General features: G+C 42.9%; 1 protein-coding gene across 2 annotated transcripts in view; it reads right to left on the minus strand.

The window, feature by feature from the left end:
- Positions 1–17,946, minus strand: part of polr1c (RNA polymerase I and III subunit C) — a 51,797-nt gene that overhangs the window by 15,762 nt on the left and 18,089 nt on the right. The window contains exons 7-9 of one of the 2 annotated variants that reach the window (XM_043687337.1): positions 17,606–17,755; positions 15,187–15,303; positions 13,388–13,801 (exon numbers count right to left, since the gene is read on the minus strand). In XM_043687337.1, coding sequence (XP_043543272.1) covers positions 13,683–13,801; positions 15,187–15,303; positions 17,606–17,755 — 386 coding nt within the window. In that variant the 3' untranslated portion in view covers positions 13,388–13,682. Of the gene's footprint in view, positions 1–13,387; positions 13,802–15,186; positions 15,304–17,605; positions 17,756–17,946 lie in introns of those variants that run through there. The other variant, XM_043687338.1, reaches the window with a different exon arrangement.

Raw genomic sequence — 17,946 nt, forward strand, 5'->3', positions numbered from 1 at the left:
TCTGACCTATCACCCTCACCTTGACCTCTTTCCACCTATCACATTTCTGACGCCTCTCCCCCAAGTGCCTCCTCCCTACCTTTTATCTTAGCCTGCTGGACAAACTTTCCTCATTCCTGAAGAAGGGCTTATGCCCGAAACGTCGATTCTCCTGTTCCCTGGATGCTGCCTGACCTGCTGCGCTGTTCCAGCAACACATTTTCAGCTCTGATCTCCAGCATCTCACTTTCTCCTCATTAAACAATACAGTTTACAAAACAATTGACATTAACAGCTGTATACAGAGAAACAGCAATTTTACAAGGGAGAGGAGCAGCAAAACCAGGCCTCAAACCCCACTGTTCAACCAGATTTCAGGGAAATAAGGACAACCCTCAAATCCCACTTTTAGTCATCACAAATACACACAAGACAGTCCCAATCAGATCAAAAAGCAGTGCGTAGAATACGACCTCCCCCCAACAACCCACCCTGACCCTCCACCTTCTGTCCGCTCTAAGGCAGCCCACACCTACACACCTTATGGCTCTCGGCCACCCTGACACACACCTCTGGGACAGCCCTTCCCGATTACCCTTCTCAGGGCGACAGTGCTCAGAACGGCCTACCCACCTTCCGGCTCTCGGGGTGACTGGCATCAGGGCAGCCTACCCACCTTCCGACGCACAGGACGGCCTACCTTCTGGCTTTTGGGGCAGCCTACCTGCCTTCCAGCTCTCAGGGTGGCAGCTTTTGGGATGACCTATGAGCCTCACAGCTCACAGCTGGCCTGCCAGACCCAAGGACATACAAGACAGTGCATGTGATAAACCCAACAGCAACAAGACAGAGTCCATTACCAATAAACAGAGTCCTTTCTGGTACACAGAGTCCATTCCATAAACAGTTCTCTTCAAAATGCAGAGTCCATTCCCAGGAACAGAGTCGACTCCAGTATGCAGAATGCATTGTCAGAGATAGTGTCCACTCTCAAAGGCAGAGTCCATTCCTGAAGACAGCAAATATATACCCCACTGCACACACATAGACACAGGTGTTCATTCTCCATGGAGGCCTGGTTTATCCACAGAGAACACAGTGCATTGTGAAGGTGCAGTTAACTCAAGGGGTTTGGTCCACTCTCAAAGGCAGAGTCCACTCCCGAACTCCAGCGAATGCTCACCTCCCAGCACACACAAACACATGATCAGTGTTTACAAAAGCCTAGTCCACCAACAAGGGCCATCCACCAACAAGGGCCAGGCCTACCCACAGGAACAGCTCACCTGGAAAGATGCACTTTCTTCACAGGGGTTCAGTCCAAACACCAAAATGTGAAAACAAATTCAAAAGAAAGAAAACCAGAATGCAAGGGCTGAGCCCTGCCACAAAATCAGCATAATCCTTTTCTCAAAGTAAAAGAGTAAACAGTAACACACAGGCTGTAACCAGCCAGTGAAATAACAGTTCCCCAATGAGAATTGAGTTACACCTGAAACACAATGACTGGGTGGATCAGGCAGTTTAGAAATCAATCCTCAATAAAAAAGAAATAACCGTAAACAAACTGGCTATACAGTTAAGCCAATTTAGGAATCAGGTTCCCTCAAAAAAAGCAGAAACCAACAGTCGCAGTACACACTGGAAATGGGCAGCCAGATCAGAATCAGTCCCCTGACACAAATGGAGAGTCCTTGACACTGAGCTATCTCTCAGAGTGAACAGAACCTCTGACAGACCTGTTTGTACCTGTCAGCCAGGGCTCCCTGATTGGACCAGAGGTCCACCTGGCTGACTTCATTACTATCACTACATCCCTTCCCCTCTGAGTCCGGGAACATAGGCTGGTTCTTTTTATGTAGCTCCGCATGGGGTGTTTCAGCATCGGGTCAGGTTTCTCCAACTCTTCCCCCGATACGGCCATATGCAATACACTGTAGCTCGTGTCTAGTGCCCAGAGCTTCTCCCCTCCAGGTGGCAAAGGTGTTGAGGTGGCAATATCCACCATGTCCACCTCAGATTCTGAGATGTCTTCAACGCTTGACAAGAGAGGGAGAACCCATGGGTTCGGGAAAAGTTGAAAAGGCAGTCAAAGAGCTGGGCACCTTTTGCTCCCACACGTTTTGCGAGTTTGCAGCTTCCATATGGTCCACATGCTTGTTCAGGACCATCGCACCTACCTGAACTGTATACGCCACTGAACCTGACTGTACATTGACCATGCCTCCATCGCATGCAATGCCATTCCCGTGGTTCCTAAATCAAACTTCGTCCCCGAAGTAAACTGTTTTCCTCACTTAGCAGAGTCATATGTTCTATTCATTCTCTCCCCACCACAGTCTGGGAAGATCAGATTTAACTTGGTGCACAGTCTTCTCACCATTAGCAACTCTGCTGGAGCTATCCCTGTCATTGCATCGGGGGGTTGTCCTATAATCAAATAGGAATTGAGACAGTTTGGTATCAAGTGTAGGTTGTTTCTTTAAGATTGCCTTCAAAGTTTGGACTTCTCTTTCTGCCAGATGATGGATGGTAAGAAGCTGTCCTTATGTGAAGAAACCCATTTGACTTTAAGAAATACTCAAATTCCCTGCTGATAAACAATGGCCCAATGCGTCCAGGGGTCCGTGAAAAGCGAAAGATGCACGTCTTTCTATTGTCTTCCTCACGTTTGATGAATGAATTTTATACATGTCCAGCCATTCCGAGTGGGTTCCCACAACAACGAAGAACTTTGAGCCCATGAAACACTTGTACAGTCGATGAATTCCCACTGTTCTCACGAATGTGGGGGAGCTGCTGGTGGTAATTTTTGTCTTTGGTGAGTAGTGCCCAGAGTGCCACCAATGCAGCTATGTTTGCATCCAATCCTGGCCACCCATTTCCCCCACGCTGTTTCCGCGTCTAAAGTCTGATATTGTCATCTGTAACTGGAAGTGTGTCCAGGAATCATTAGGGACTGTTCTAGTGGTGGTGCCACCAATAGTAAATGTGCCAGCGGAAGGCAACTCAATGCATGTGCATTCACTACTGGGCCTCCTGGGCAGTGTTTCAACCTGTAATTATATGTGGAGGACTCTTGACACTGATCCAGCTCCCTCAGAGCCAGCTCTCGGAGTGTATGTCAGCCAGGGCTCCCTGACTTGAACAGGGATCTGATCAGGGAATTTGTGTTCTATGTGGTCCACCCAGCTGACGTCCTTACAATCACTACACTGTTGTGGGAGATTTGCAAAAGTTTGTAGAAACCCCTGCTCCAGCACACACAGTAGGTGTTGGGCTTTAAAAGCACTCAGGTTTCAGAAATTTACATTTTTTACAAAGCTTAATGAAAATATCTCTTTTTTTTTCAAATGAAATATGCTGTCTTTATTTAAACTGGGGTCATCTGTCTTTATTTTGCAGTTTAATCCACAATCAATCTAAAAGAAAATTTACATCTTAAAATAAAAAAAAGACATAAATAAATTTATCCTAAATATTGTAACGTGCCTTCAACTGTTTCAATTTTAAACAAATTATACGAGAGTAAAGCAAAGTAAACTTTTAAAAAAGGAAACCAAGAGTTATATGGTACAGAATATTTCTCCTAAATCTTTTTAAGAGTACACCCATTACTGAAAATAAAGCTTGCTAAATTATGAATTATTGAAAGGTCCTTGATTTCTCCAGTGTAAAAGAAAGAGATTCCAATGCTATAACTGACAATTTTTTTGTAATATTTTTCCTGAAAAAAATTTTTAAAGTTTTTTTTAACAAAATTACAAAACTAGTACAAAATAGTGTAACCACTTTACAATATAATACCAACAACAATATAAATAAAGAAAACAGGCTACTAATCTACTCTACAACTACCAAAAGACAAAACAGGATATACAAAAAAGAGAAAGCTCTATTTATATAAAAAAGAAGTTACAGTACGGTAAATAACTATCAAAAAAACATTCAAAATAGAATTATACCAAGTCATAACAAGTTAGCTTAACTTAATTCAATAACGTTACAGCACTCAACACACTCTCATCGCAGCTCCCCATCAGTGGGAAGACCCATATTTATATGGGATTCTTCCTCACAGGGGTCCCCGAACTGACAAACATCATCCTCACGGCTAGACAAAGTCCTGAGATAATATGGCTGATATATCTACATTGATATAACTCAAGAAGGGCCGTCACGTTCTATAAAACAATTCCGTTTTTCATATTCGTAAGGAAGTCCAGGGGAATATGTTCCATAACTATCCTACGCCAGTTCGAGAATCCTGGGGGACTTTCTGATATCCAGCTCACTAAAATGTTTTTCCTCATACAAGAAGAGAGGATGGTGATTATTTTCCAGAGTTCGATAGATTCGGGATTAGTTCCTGCGGATTGGAGGGTGGCTAATGTTGTACCACTTTTTAAGAAAGGTGGGAGAGAGAAAATAGGAAATTATAGACCAGTTGGTCTGACCTCAGTGGTGGGAAAGATGCTGGAGTCTATTATAAAGGATGAAATTACGACACATCTAGATAGTAGTAACAGGATAGGTCAGAGTCAGCATGGATTTATGAAGGGGAAATCATGCTTGACTAATCTTCTGGAAGTTTTTGAGGATGTAACTCTGAAGATGGACGAGGGAGATCCAGTAGATATAGTGTACCTGGACTTTCAGAAAGCTTTTGATAAAATCCCACATCGGAGGTCAGTGAGCAAAATTAGAGCGCAAAATTACTATCTTGGATTGAAAATTGGTTGGCTGAAGAGTAGTGATAAACAGCTCCATTTCGGAATGGCAGTGGGGTACCGCAAGGATCAGCACTGGGACCGCAGATTTTTACAATATATGTTAATGATATAGAAGATGGTATTAGCAATAACATTTGCAAATTTGCTGATGATACTAAGCTGGGTGGCAGGGTGAAATGTGAGGAGGATGTTAGGAGATTACAGGGTGACCTGGACAGGTTTAGGTGAGTGGTCAGATGCATGGCAGATGCAGTTTAATGTGGATAAATGTATGGTTATCCACTTTGGTGGCAAGAACAGGAAGGCAGATTACTACCTAAATGGAATCAATTTAGGTAAACGGGCAGTACAGAGAGATCAGGGTGTTCTTGTACACCAGTCAATGAAGTTAAGCATGCAGGTACAGCAGGTAGTGAAGAAGGCTGGCCTTCATAACAAGAGGGATTGAGTATAGAAGCAAAGTTCTTCTGCAGCTGTACAGGGCCCTGGTGAGACCACACCTGGAGTACTGCGTGCAGTTCTGGTCTCCAAATTTGAGGAAAGAAATTCTGGCTCTAGAGGGAGTGCAGCGTAGGTTCACAAGGTCAATTCCTGGAATGGCGGGATTACCTTATACTGAAAGACTGGAGCGACTGGGCTTGTTACCCTTGAGTTTAGAAGACTGAGAGGGGATCTGATTGAGTCATATAAGATTATTAAAGGATTGGACACTCTGGAGGCAGGAAACATGTTTCCGCTGATGGGTGAGTGCCGAACCAGAGGACACAGCTTAAAAATACGGGCTCGACCATTTAAGGCAGAGATGAGGAGAAACTTCTTCACCCAGAGAGTGGTGGCTGTGTGGAATGCTCTGCCCCAGAGGGCAGTGGAGGCCCAGTCTCTGGATTCATTTAACAAAGAGTTGGATAGAGCTCTCAAAGATAGTGGAATCAAGGGTTATGGAGATAAGGCAGGAACAGGATACTGATTGAGATTGATCAGCCATGATCATATTGGATGGCGGTGCAGGCTCGAAGGGCAGAATGGCCTAATCCTGCACCTATTGTCTATTGATATTAACCAGTTTCTTCCCATGTCCATCTAGAGAGAGAAAAGGAGAGACACCGGATCCAACCTAATCTCAGTTCCCAAGATCTTTGCCAAGGCATTCGCTACACTGTCTCAGTACCTGTGGATCTTGTGGCATGTCCACAAACAATGCGTGAGAGTACCAACTTCTACTTTGCTCTTACGACACATTGGGGATGCTCCTATCTTAAACTTTGCAAACCGTTCTGGCGCCATGTGGGCGCTATGAAGTATCTTCAATTGAATAGTTCGAGTCCTATTACAAATAGAGACCTTCCTAACATTTTCCCAAATGTCTTCCCACATCTCTGAGGCGATTTCCACCCCTAATTCTTGAGTCCAGTTTTTACATAGTCGTTCCATGTCCTTCCGATACATTATTACCTAGCAAGTAATAAAGAGTACTGACCGAGGGGGCACCCACTGGCCAAAGCACTTTCCTCTCCATATCTGAGTTATAATGATTAACCATCAATATCTTTTTTTGTATAAAGTCTCGTACTTGAAAATATCGGAAGAAGTCCTTGCTAGGTAGCCCGAACTTCTGACGCTACTGTCCGAAGGACATCACGACCTCCCCATCAAATAAATCTCCTAAGCAGGAGACTCCTCTGGACTCTCAAAGTTTAAAACCAGCGTCTATCAAACCTGGCTGAAGCTCTGTCACATCATCCTCCAAGCTTTGACTGTGTTTAGGACAATCAGACTTTTACAATGATCCATGGCAGTTTTTACCTTGTCCATAAAAGACAGGTTGATGAGGGGGCATTTTGCCTGGGAAGCCTCAATGTCCAACCAAATTGATTGTGGATCACGAGAGGCCCAATCAGCCACTTCTGATAGCAAGGAGCTCAGTTGGTACTTTCTAAAGTCCAGGAAAGGTAGGCACAGCCTGTTGCCCCACCCCCCCTTTCTTGTGAGAGCTGCAGTTTATAACTGACAGTTTAAGGTTGGAGAATCAGGAAGATATTTGGCAGGTAATTTGAACTGGTGTTTAATGCCTCACAAATCCTCTCTTAGATTTCTTCCACTCACTTACTGATCTCATCTCATTAATTACAGACAATTTCTCTCAACTCTTCTCTGTGCAAACAGGTTCTACATTCTAGGTGAAGATTCACAGCCAAAAATAAAGTTGCAAGGTACTCAACTGGATCAGTGTCTGTGCAGAGAAACAATCAGTATTCCAGTTTGATGACCTCCCAGGAGAACTGAAGCTACACATAAATGCAAGAGTCACTGGAAGAGGGAAGGAGGCAAGAAGAAAGAGTGTCTGTGAAAGGTAGGAGCTCAGACAGAATATATAACAAAAGATTTTAAGATGCAAAAACCAGAGTGTTCATTGGCATGGTAAAGAAATGAAGTTTGTTTCCAACAAGGCTGCATCGGAATATAGTAGGAGGTAAAGAAAGAAATAGGTGACAAACAACACAAAAGTCCACCTCTAACACATCTATTCTGATAGTGCTATTTTCCGCACTATTGCTTCTGAAACACATTCCCTTGCCCTCAACTGAGAATAGATTCTCAGAGTATTCCAGAGGTGTATTGTAACATGTTAACCTGTCCTATCAAGCTAGTCCTTGTCTTGCATTCCTTACCTCTTACATTAACTGTGTATCAACACTCCCATATTTCCCCCTCTCGTCATGTTTTATCTAAGAGGGAGTCTGATGAAATGCCAATCACTCTACAGAAGCATCTTGAGCAGGAGGTCTCATGTCTGCTGACCTACTCATGGCCCGAGCACAAACTAACATCCGGCTGACAGTATCTCTCTCCCCCTCATTGGGTTTCTGGAGGATGGAGTTGGGGGGGGTTCACATTTATGGAAACAAATAGAATTATTGTCGCTTTGAGGAATGTCAGTCTCTGAAATTCTCTTCCCCAGAATGCAGTAGAGCTTGAGTAATTGAATTAATTCCTTCATGGATTTTTGACAGACAAGGGAGGAGTAGAGTCTACTCTGACTCAAACAGGAACCAACAGAACAAACCTGGGGGTGAAAGGCCATGGCAAATGTTTCCTAAAAAATGCCTGAAGCACAAGGCCGAGATCAAGTTCAGTCAGAGCACCAGCAAAATCCCTACAGGAACACAGAAGGCTGAAGAAAGTGACAGCAACGCAAAGGAGTGAGCTGATTGTTGTATTTAATTACAGCCTAGAAGTAGATATGCTCTTTTTGTCGACTTTAAAACTGCATAAAAGAAAAGTAAGCATTCTAGCTGCTTCTGTCAAAAATGTGCAAGTTCTATTGGGCTTAAATTGAGGGTAAGGGTTTATTTTAAAGTTGTGTCAGAGGAGCTCAGTTGTGTGTGTTGCACAATCTGCAGTACATGGGAAATCTGCAGGAAGTGCCACCGATTTCGTCAGCCTGAGTGCCAGGATTTGAAGCTCAAGTGTAGGCAGGAGGCACAGCAGTGTATTTAAAAAACTGAGTTATGTGGACAGCACGTTTTTAGATGTAATCACCCCACAGCTTACGAAAGAGCCATCATAGACGAATTAGGTGACCATAAATCAGGAGGAGGTTGGATGACAGCCAACCAGGTAAGCCACAAAGTACTCTATATTGGAAAATGTTGAGAGATTATGGCTCACATTAAGATTGACAACTTCGATACAAAGAGGGATAAAGTCCTGTATCAAGAATTTAGCGAGGTAGGTAACAGATTCAGAAGCAAGACCTCACAAGTTGCAACTTCTGGATTCCTCCTGGTGCCATGTGCTAGTGAGTGTAGGAATAGGCAGATCGAGCAGATGAATATGTGACTGTGTTAAGATTCCTGGATCACTGGATCAATTTCTAGGATGTAGGAACACAAGTAGACCATTTGGCCCATACAATAAGCTCTATCTTTCAATGAGATCGTCGTCAATCCTGTTTTCCTGTCTTTTCCCCATAACTCAATTCCTGTCCTGGTTGACAACCAGCTGATGAAGGAGCAGCGTTCTGAAAGCTAGTGCTTCCAAAGAAACCTGTTTGGACTATAACCTGGTGTTGTGTGATTTTTAACTTTGTCTGCCCCAGTCCAACACCAGCACCTCCAAGTCATTGATATATAATGGATGACTTGGCCTCTACAGTAAAGAATTTTATGAATTCACTACCCTCTGAGAGGAGAAATTCCTTATCATTGCAGCATCTGTGGAAAGAAAACAGAGTCAACATTTCGAGTTCAGTGACTCTTCTTTACAACTTTACTGGATTTGAAACATTTAATGGTTTTTCTCTCTCCACAAATGCTACCAGACCTGCTGAGTTTCTTCAGCAATGTTTGTTGGGGCCTTGTTTCAGATCTCCAGCATCTGCAGTTTTGTTTAAAATTCCTTATCATCACTGTCTTAAATGGGTGACCCCTTATTCTGAGATAATGCCCTCTGGGCCTAAACTCTCCGACAAGGAGAACCAACCTCTCTGCATAGAACCTAACAAATCCCCTAAGAATCTTCGATAGTTCAATGAAATCTTCTCACAATCACAAATGCCTCAACCTCACCTCGCAAAAGATTCCTCCATCCCTGGCATCAGCTAAGTAAACGTTCTCTGGACTGCCTCATTGAGATAAAGGGTTGAAAACAGTGTACAGTATTGCAACGGTGGTCTGACAAGTACCTTTTAGAGTTTCAGCAAGACCTTCCTCTTTTGATCTGTTCCCTCTGAAGTATTACCTGCAGAAATTGCATGCCAGCTGATTAGCCACAATCTCATTGAATGGCAAAGCAGACATAATTGGCTGAATGGTCATTTCTGCTTAATGTCTTATGGTAATTTATGCACAGGACACAACAAATCCCTCCGAGCTGTAGCTTTCTGCAGTTTTCTCCATTTCATAATCCTCTGCTTCTTTATTCTGCCTGACAAAGTGCATAACCTTACACATTTTCCCACATTATATTCTATCTGCCAATTTTTGTCCATTTACTTCACCTGTCAATATGCCTCAACTCCCCTTTTCATGATTATCACCACTCCGATAATAATCTGCCTTCCTTTTTTTGCTACCAAAGTGGATAACCTGCATTTAGCCACATTATACTTCAACTGCCACACATTTGCCCAATCTCTCAACTTGTCTTCTCACCTACATTTGTGTCATCTGCAAAACTGATTATACTACATTTACTTTCCTCAGCCAAGTCATGTAAATTGTAAATAATTCTGGTCCCGCAACAGTCCACTATCCACGGATGCCATTCTGAAAATGCCTCCCGTATCCAGACATTGTTCTCTATTCGTCAATTCTCTATCCTTGCTAATGTACCACCTCCAGCATATGTGAAACCCTTTCAGTAATCAAAACATATTACTTCCACTTCTTCCCCTTGAACTATCCTGCTTGTGACCACCCCAAAGAATTCTAATAAATTTGTCACACAAAATTCCCCTTTGTGAAGACGTGCTGACTCTGCTTGATCATATTGTATATAAAAACAGAGAAAATAGGAGCGGGAGCAGGCCATCGTGCTCTTTGAGAATGCTCCACTATTCAACATGATCTACACTGATCATTCAACTCCGTTCCCTGTTCCTGCTCTCCTCTTATACCCTAAGAACCAAATCTGTCTCCTTGAAAACATTCAATGTTTTGACTTCAACTGCTTTCCCTCGCAGAAAATTCCACAGGCCCTCCATATTCTGGTCAATGAGATTTCTGCCATACTCCCTATCCTTAAAACTGTCACCCACAGTTCCAGATATCTGGTCATTGGGAACATCTTAGGTGCATTTACTGTCTCATCTGTCAGAATTTTACAGCTTTCTAAGATATCCCCCTTCATTCTTCTAAAATCCAGTGAATATAGTCCTAACCAATCTAGTATCTCTTCATATGTTAGTACATCCTTTCCAGGAATTAGTCTAGTTAACCTTTACTGTACTCCATCCACAGCCAGAAAACCTTTAATCAGAGATGATGTTAAAAACTGTACACAATACTCCAGGTGTGGTCTCACCAAGACCTGAATAATTGCAGTAAGGTATCACGGTTCCTGTACTCAAATCATCTCACTAAGACGACCATCATTTGACTTCTTCACCTCCTGTGTGCTTTCAGTGACTGGTGTATGTGGAAATCCAGGTCTCATTACATCTCCCCTTTCCATGACTATCACCACTCCGATAATAATCTGCCTTCCTTTTTTTTGCTACCAAAGTGGATCACCTGCATTTAGCCACATTAGACTTCACCTGCCGCACGTTTGCCCACTCACTCAACTTGTCCAAATCACACTGAAGCATATCCACATCCTCCTCACAGTTCACCCTCCCACCCAGCTGTGTGTCATCTGAAAACACGAAGACATTAGACTTAGATCAAAATCAACATAAGTTTTGAATAGTTGGGGTCCAAGCACCCCACTCCTGCGGTGTCACACTGGTCGCCATTCAGAAAAAGATCAATTTATTCCTATCGTCTGCCAAACGCTTTTCTATCCATGTCAGTATACTACCCCCAGTCCCAAACTGGCATTGGAGGCAGCTCAATGCACGATCTCTGCTTTGATATTGGGTATAAAGGAGCTGAATTTTTAGTGGAGGTTGAGTAAGTTGGGCTTGTATTCATGAGAGTTTATGAAAATGAGATTAGATCTTATTGAAATATATGGGATTCTAAGGGGGCTTGACATGTAGATGCAGAGAGGTTGTTTCCCCTTGTGTGAAAATCCAAGACCAGGCGGCATTATACGAGTAGGGGGTCACCCATTTACGACAGAGGTGGAGATGGATTTCTTCCCTCCGAGTGTTGTGAATCTGTGGAATTCCTGACTGCAGAGGGATATATAGGCGAGGTCATTCGGTATACTCAAGGCTGAAACAGATAGAATTGTAATCAATAAGGGAATCTGAGGTTATGGGGAAAAGGTAGGAAAATTGAGTTCAGGATTATCAGATTAGCCAAGATCTCATTGAATGGCAAAGCAGACTACGCGGGCTGAATGCTACTTCTGCTCCGACATCGAGTCGCATCAAATTGAATTTATTGTCACGTGTACCGAGGCACAGTGAAATCTTTGTCTTGCGAGCAATACAGGCAGAGTAAAGATAGTAAATAATAGGTAAACAGCGGCAAAACAGAAACACAGGTCCAGGTGAATGCTAAGAGTTTGAGAGTCCATCCAGTATTCTAACAACAGTTGGGTAGAAACTGTTACAGAAACCGGCTGGTGCGTGTGTTCAGGCTTCTGCACCTTCTCCCTAAAGGTAGGGGCTGTAGAAAAACATTGCCAGGGTGGGATGGATCTTTAAGAATGCTGGTGGCCTTTCCTTGACAGCAAGCCTGGTCGATGGATTCTGTACTTGGGAGGTTGGCCTTTGTGACTGTCCGGGCCGAGTTCACCACTCTCTGTAACCATCTCCAATCTTGAATGGGACAGTCGCCATACCAAGTAGTGATACATCCAGACAGAATGCTCTCAATGGCGCACCTATAAAAATTGGCAAGGGTATTCGGTGTCATGCCAAATTTTCTCAGCTGCTTGAGGAAGAAGAAACGTTGTTGGGCCTTTGTAACTAGTCCGTCTACATGAGGAAAGCTACATGTCCAAGTGTCTACATATCCAAGAAAGCTTGTTGTTGATGACCACTCCCAGGAGTTTGACACTCTCCACTCCTTCCACCTGTGATATTAATGTGTAGGAGGGCATGAGTTACATCCCGCCGAAAGTCAATAACGAGTTCCTTGGTTTTGCAGGCATTGAGAGCTAGGTTGTTCTCAGTGCACTATTTTTCCAGGTCTTCCACCTCCCGTCTGTAGTCTGTTTCGTCACCATCTGAGGTTCAACCGACTATGGTGGTGTCATCAGTGAACTTGTAAATGGCATTAGTCGGTATTTGGTCCATGTCTGTTAAAGGTAAGGCCCTGGAAAGTACTAATGATGAAATGAAACTTGGTATGTTTATCCAAAGATTCCTGAAAGTAGCTGAGCAAAGAGTTGATTAAGAAGGCATCTGGAGTAATTTGTTATATTAGCTAAGCATAGAATAAAAGAACAGGAAGTTTATTCTGGAATTGTATAGAACACTGGCCAGAAGTGGAGTAATGTATGCAGTTCTGGTCACCACATTCTAGAATGGATGCAATTGAACTGGAAAGGGTGCAGAGGACACTCACCAGGATGCTGCCTGGGCTGGAGGGTCTAAGCTATCAGGCAAGATTGGATAGGCTGAGGAGCGAACATTGAGAGGGGACCCAACAGAGATGTCTAAGATTATGAGGGGCACGGATAAGGTGGCACTTGTTCCAATAGAAGATGGGTTCAGGTTAGGGTTAGGAGATGTAGATTTAAGGTAAGAGGTAGAAGGTTAAGAGGGGAGTTAAAGAGAACATTTTTCACCTGAAAGGATGGTTTGAATCTGAAACTGAGACATGAGACACTCACTAGTGTCGCCACAGCCTCAAAGAACTGAAAATGGGATTAGTGTAATCAGATCTTTGTCAACTGGCATGGACACAAGGGTCTCCTCTTGTGGTGGAAATGCCCACGAGTCGATGACACAGAATAACTGATAATCCCACAGTAGGTCAATCATTTTGCAACAATGTCATTGATACAAAAACTTTAACCACAGACTAGTTTTGCACTGAGAAGAAAGAGAATTGTGATTGAGGTATTCATTCTTTAATACTGTATCATATATACACACCCGTGTGGGGATAAATATTTGGGAAAAATGCAGGTGCGTTACACAAGGTCACAGATGACTGCTGCTGTGTTTGGCAGGCTGCCTCATGTGATTGTTAATCCTCGATAACACTGGAGGAAGTGAATGATGACTTCAGTCAATGATGCTGCAACACAATTAGTCTGTGATCAGGTTTTCACTGCCACTTCTGCCCATGGTAAAGTCACTCCTCAAAATGTTCTCAATCCAGACACAACTGGATCTGCTTGCAACGTTCACTCTACCTGTACTGCATCCAGTTCATTCAAAAATTTTCTGCATTTTGTCATCAACACTTTCAAGGCTTCAGACACCAGTACATCGGGGAGAAGAATTCCTGTTGACTCTACTGAAACTTTAAAGATAACAAAACTTAGTCAATAGCAGTGGTACAAAATCTTGAGCAAGTTTTCTTTCTAAAATAAATAGGTTACTTCATTGTCTCCTCCGGAAGGCACTCAGTCTTAATGAATCCTGGCTGTCTTCCTGCACTGTTTCATCACTGTGTGGGCAGATTCAGTTGGGAGTAATGGGCTCTTCACAACAAAACCCAATGCACATACTCACCTTCCACCAGAGTTTCACTAGATCTCATAAACTTCTTCCTCCTTTTTCAAGAGAAGCCTTTGTTTATCTGCCCATGTCTCTTCGTAGGTGCATTAATGCTTCAGTCAAACAGCACAAGCTATTTTACCACATTAAACTCAACAGATTAGTGCAGAAACATTTGCCAACCTTTCCACTCCTTATTCAATAAAAACCGACAAATATCAGGCTCTTGATCCACCAAGACTCAGATGCTCTGTGTTAGCTGGATTTTTTCTGACATGAAAATTTCTGAAAGCTCTATTCTAAGTGGTGGCCCATTATATTTGAAAGACATTAAACAACTTTGTAATCTGGCTTATATTCAGCTGGCTGTATAACCCTGGAACATACAGTCCACACCTGCAGTCCATAATATGCTGCCTACGTGTTCAATTCCATGTGATGTATGGACCTTCTCTCCTGACTTTACTGCTTTTGGCTTCAGCAGCCAGGAACCGGGGCACTTCTGAATGGCATTCTCTGACATCTGTTGAAAAATACTTCCTTACAAAAATAGCACTTTTGAAGATTGCAAGATATTCCAAAAGTGTTTCGGGGCCACTGAAGCCCTTATTTTTGAAGGGTTGTCACAATTGAAATGCAGGACAAACAACAGGCAATTGGTCGACAGTACGTCCCATCAGATGAGCATTTTTTATAATGTTGGTTAGTTGAGGGATATTAATCAGGACACTAGGGATAACTCTTCCAATTCTTCTTCAAAATAGTATGATGTGATATTTTGTGTAGGCAGGGTTTGGGTTAAACCTCTCATCCCCCAGTTACTGCACTGGACTGACAGCCCCAGGTTTGGAGAGGCGAGTGTGGTACCCAACCAGCCAAACAGAAACATTCATGTGCGAGTGTGTCAAACAAGGACGGGATGGGGCTTACACCTAATGTGCCTCTTCAGCATGGGTTGTAGCTAATAAATGCAGCCCGGGCTCAGATATGAGAGTAACTGACTTGTGCAAAATATGCCACCTCTGAGGGGAGGAAACGAAGGGTGGAAAATCAAATTTCAAAATGTCACTTATAAAAATCAAACAAGTGATCTGCAATATCTGTCATTCCCAACAATTAATCCATTTACCCATCAAACCACAGTTTGCTAAACTAATCCATGAGAATCTATCCACAGCCTTTACTTACAGATGTAGTGATTGCGAACTCTGCCAAGACGGACGAGGTTCTTAAGGTCATCATGGCGGAAAATCTCACGACTACAGGTGTCCAAGCGAGGATTTGCAACTGTTGCGAATTTTCTCCCTAAGAGAAAAGGAAGAATCGACCGGTATCCCAATGAAAGGAATCAACGTTCAATACCAGACACTACCCAGTTCATATTAACTGCTTTAAATCTCCTCAGCACAAATTCAGAGTGTGACAGATGGAAAACTGCTTAAGTGGGGGAACAAAAAGTGGATTTCTCCAATTCTATCCTTTGGAAATACTCTATCATCTCATTAGGGAAGCTAAAGATAGTATGTTCGACATACCAGGATTTCACTCAGCACTGAGTAATACGCTACAAAATGGCTCTACGAACCTACTCCAGTTCATCTGCAAACTTGGGAAAAGTACACTTTCCTTATCCAAGTCATTAATATATTCTAAATAATTGTATCTATAGCACTGGTCCCTGTGGCTATCGATGAGTTACAGGTTGCTATCCTGAAAATGCATCCCTTATCCTAACTCTAGCTTCTATTAGTTAGCCAATCCTGTATCCATGTTAAATTACAACCTCCACCATCACGGGTTCTTACCTTATTAAATAGCTTATCAAGAATAAGGTTCCTTGTCAAATGCAATTACATCCATTGCTTCCCCTTAAACTATCCTGTTTGTTACTACCCTCAAAGAATTCTGGCAAATTTGTCTGCCCTGAAATCATGCTGACTCTGCTCGATCATATGATATACTTCTAAATGCTCTGCCCCTGCATCCTTCATAATCAGCTGCAACATGTTCTCAATAATAGATGTTAAGCCAACTGACCTAGAGTTAACTGTTTTTTTTTTGTCTTCTTCCTTTTCTAAATAAAAGTGTTACATCGGTGGCTTTCTAATCCTCTGAGAGTTTACCAGAATCTAAGGATTCTGGGAAGATTATTAACCAGGGCATTCACTATCTCTGTAGTTACTTCCTTTAATATCTGAGCATGCAGCCAATCCAGGGGAAATATCGGTCTGTAGCCCCGCTCGTTTCCCTAACATGTTTTCTGCAGTGATTGTTACTCTATTTATTTCCTTTCCTCCTTTTCCACCTCTGTTATTGAGTACCGATGGAATGGTGTTTGCATACGTTTTCATTATAGTAGATACTAAAGTATTTTTTCACCATCTCTGCCATTTCACAGTTCCTCATTATTACTTCCCCATCTACATTCTCTCAGGTGAAAATGTGTTGCTGGAAAAGCGCAGCAGGTCAGGCAGCATCCAGGGAGCAGGAGAATCGACGTTTCGGGCATAAGCCCTTCTTCAGGCTTATGCCCGAACGTCGATTCTCCTGTTCCCTGGATGCTGCCTGACCTGCTGCGCTTTTCCAGCAACACATTTTCAGCTCTGATCTCCAGCATCTGCAGACCTCACTTTTTCCCTACATTCTCTAAGGGACATATGTTAACTTGGGCTTACTTTATATTGAGGTTGTCCAGGACATTGACGAGGCCTTTTGTGGAGTACTGTACCCAGTTCTAGTCACCCTGGAACGATATTATTAATCTGGAGAGCTTCAGAAGAGATTTATCATGATGTTGCCAGGAATGGAAGGTTGGAGTTATAAGGAGAAGATGGATAGGCTGGCACTTTTCATTGCTGAAGAAGGGCTTATGCCGAAACGTCGATGCTGCTTGGATGCTGCCTGACCTACTGCGTTTTTCCAGCAACACATTTTTCAGCTGGGATTTTTCAGCTGGAGCAGAGGAGATTGAGGGATGACCTTACAGAGGTTTGTAAAATCAGGAGGAGTATAGATGAGGTGAATGACAGGTATCTTTTCCCTAGGGTCGGGTATTTCAAGAGTAGGGGAAATATTTTTAAGGTGAGAGGAGAAAGATTAAAAAAAGGAGATGAGAAGCAATTTTATTTTTACACAGCGAGTGGTTTGTGTGTGCAATGAAATTCCAGAGGAAGTGGTGGATGCAACTACAGTCACAACCTTTGAAAGATATTTATAAAAGTACATGAATAATAAAGGATTGGAGGAATCGGAGCCAAGCACAGGCAGGTGAAACTAGTTTAGTTTAGGATTAAGATCAGCATGGACTGGTTGGGACCAAAGGGTGTTTCCATGATGTAGGATGCTATGGCTTCTCTCTTCCTTTTTCAGGTGCTGATCCAAATGCCTTTGGAATATGCTTCCCCTGCTTTGAAGCAGTGTGCCCCATAGCATCATAAACAGTGCATTTATACCATTCGCCGCATTCCTCCCAATTGCATTTTTCACTTCTCCTAGTGGTAACTCTTAATCATCAACTTAAATCTTCCCACAATTTTCTCTGATCCAAAGTGCTCTAGAAAAAAAAATCTTAAAATGACAGGTTTTGTACACAAAAGGACTTACTGACCATTCACTGTGTGAACTTCAATGACACCGGGGGAGAAGCAGTGTTTTAGTTTGTCTGCCAGATCTCCTTCCACAGGGCTCAGCAAAGTTATATCAGGGAGAAGGCGATAGCTTGCTGTGGCAACAGGAGAAAATTTGGCATGATCTTTACCTGAGGGAAGCACAAAAGAGAACATATTTATGTAGCACTGAAACGTCATCCTTTCTGCCCATATCCCCAAGAAGTATACCTAACTCCTTCTTGAAAACATTCAAAGTTTTGGCCTCAAGCATTTCCTGCAGCAGGGAATTCCACAGGGTCCCCACTCTCTGGGTAAAGAACTTCCTCCTCATCTCAGTCCT

The sequence above is a fragment of the Chiloscyllium plagiosum genome, chromosome 3 (assembly GCF_004010195.1).
Source record: "Chiloscyllium plagiosum isolate BGI_BamShark_2017 chromosome 3, ASM401019v2, whole genome shotgun sequence".
Classification (NCBI taxonomy): domain Eukaryota; kingdom Metazoa; phylum Chordata; class Chondrichthyes; order Orectolobiformes; family Hemiscylliidae; genus Chiloscyllium; species Chiloscyllium plagiosum.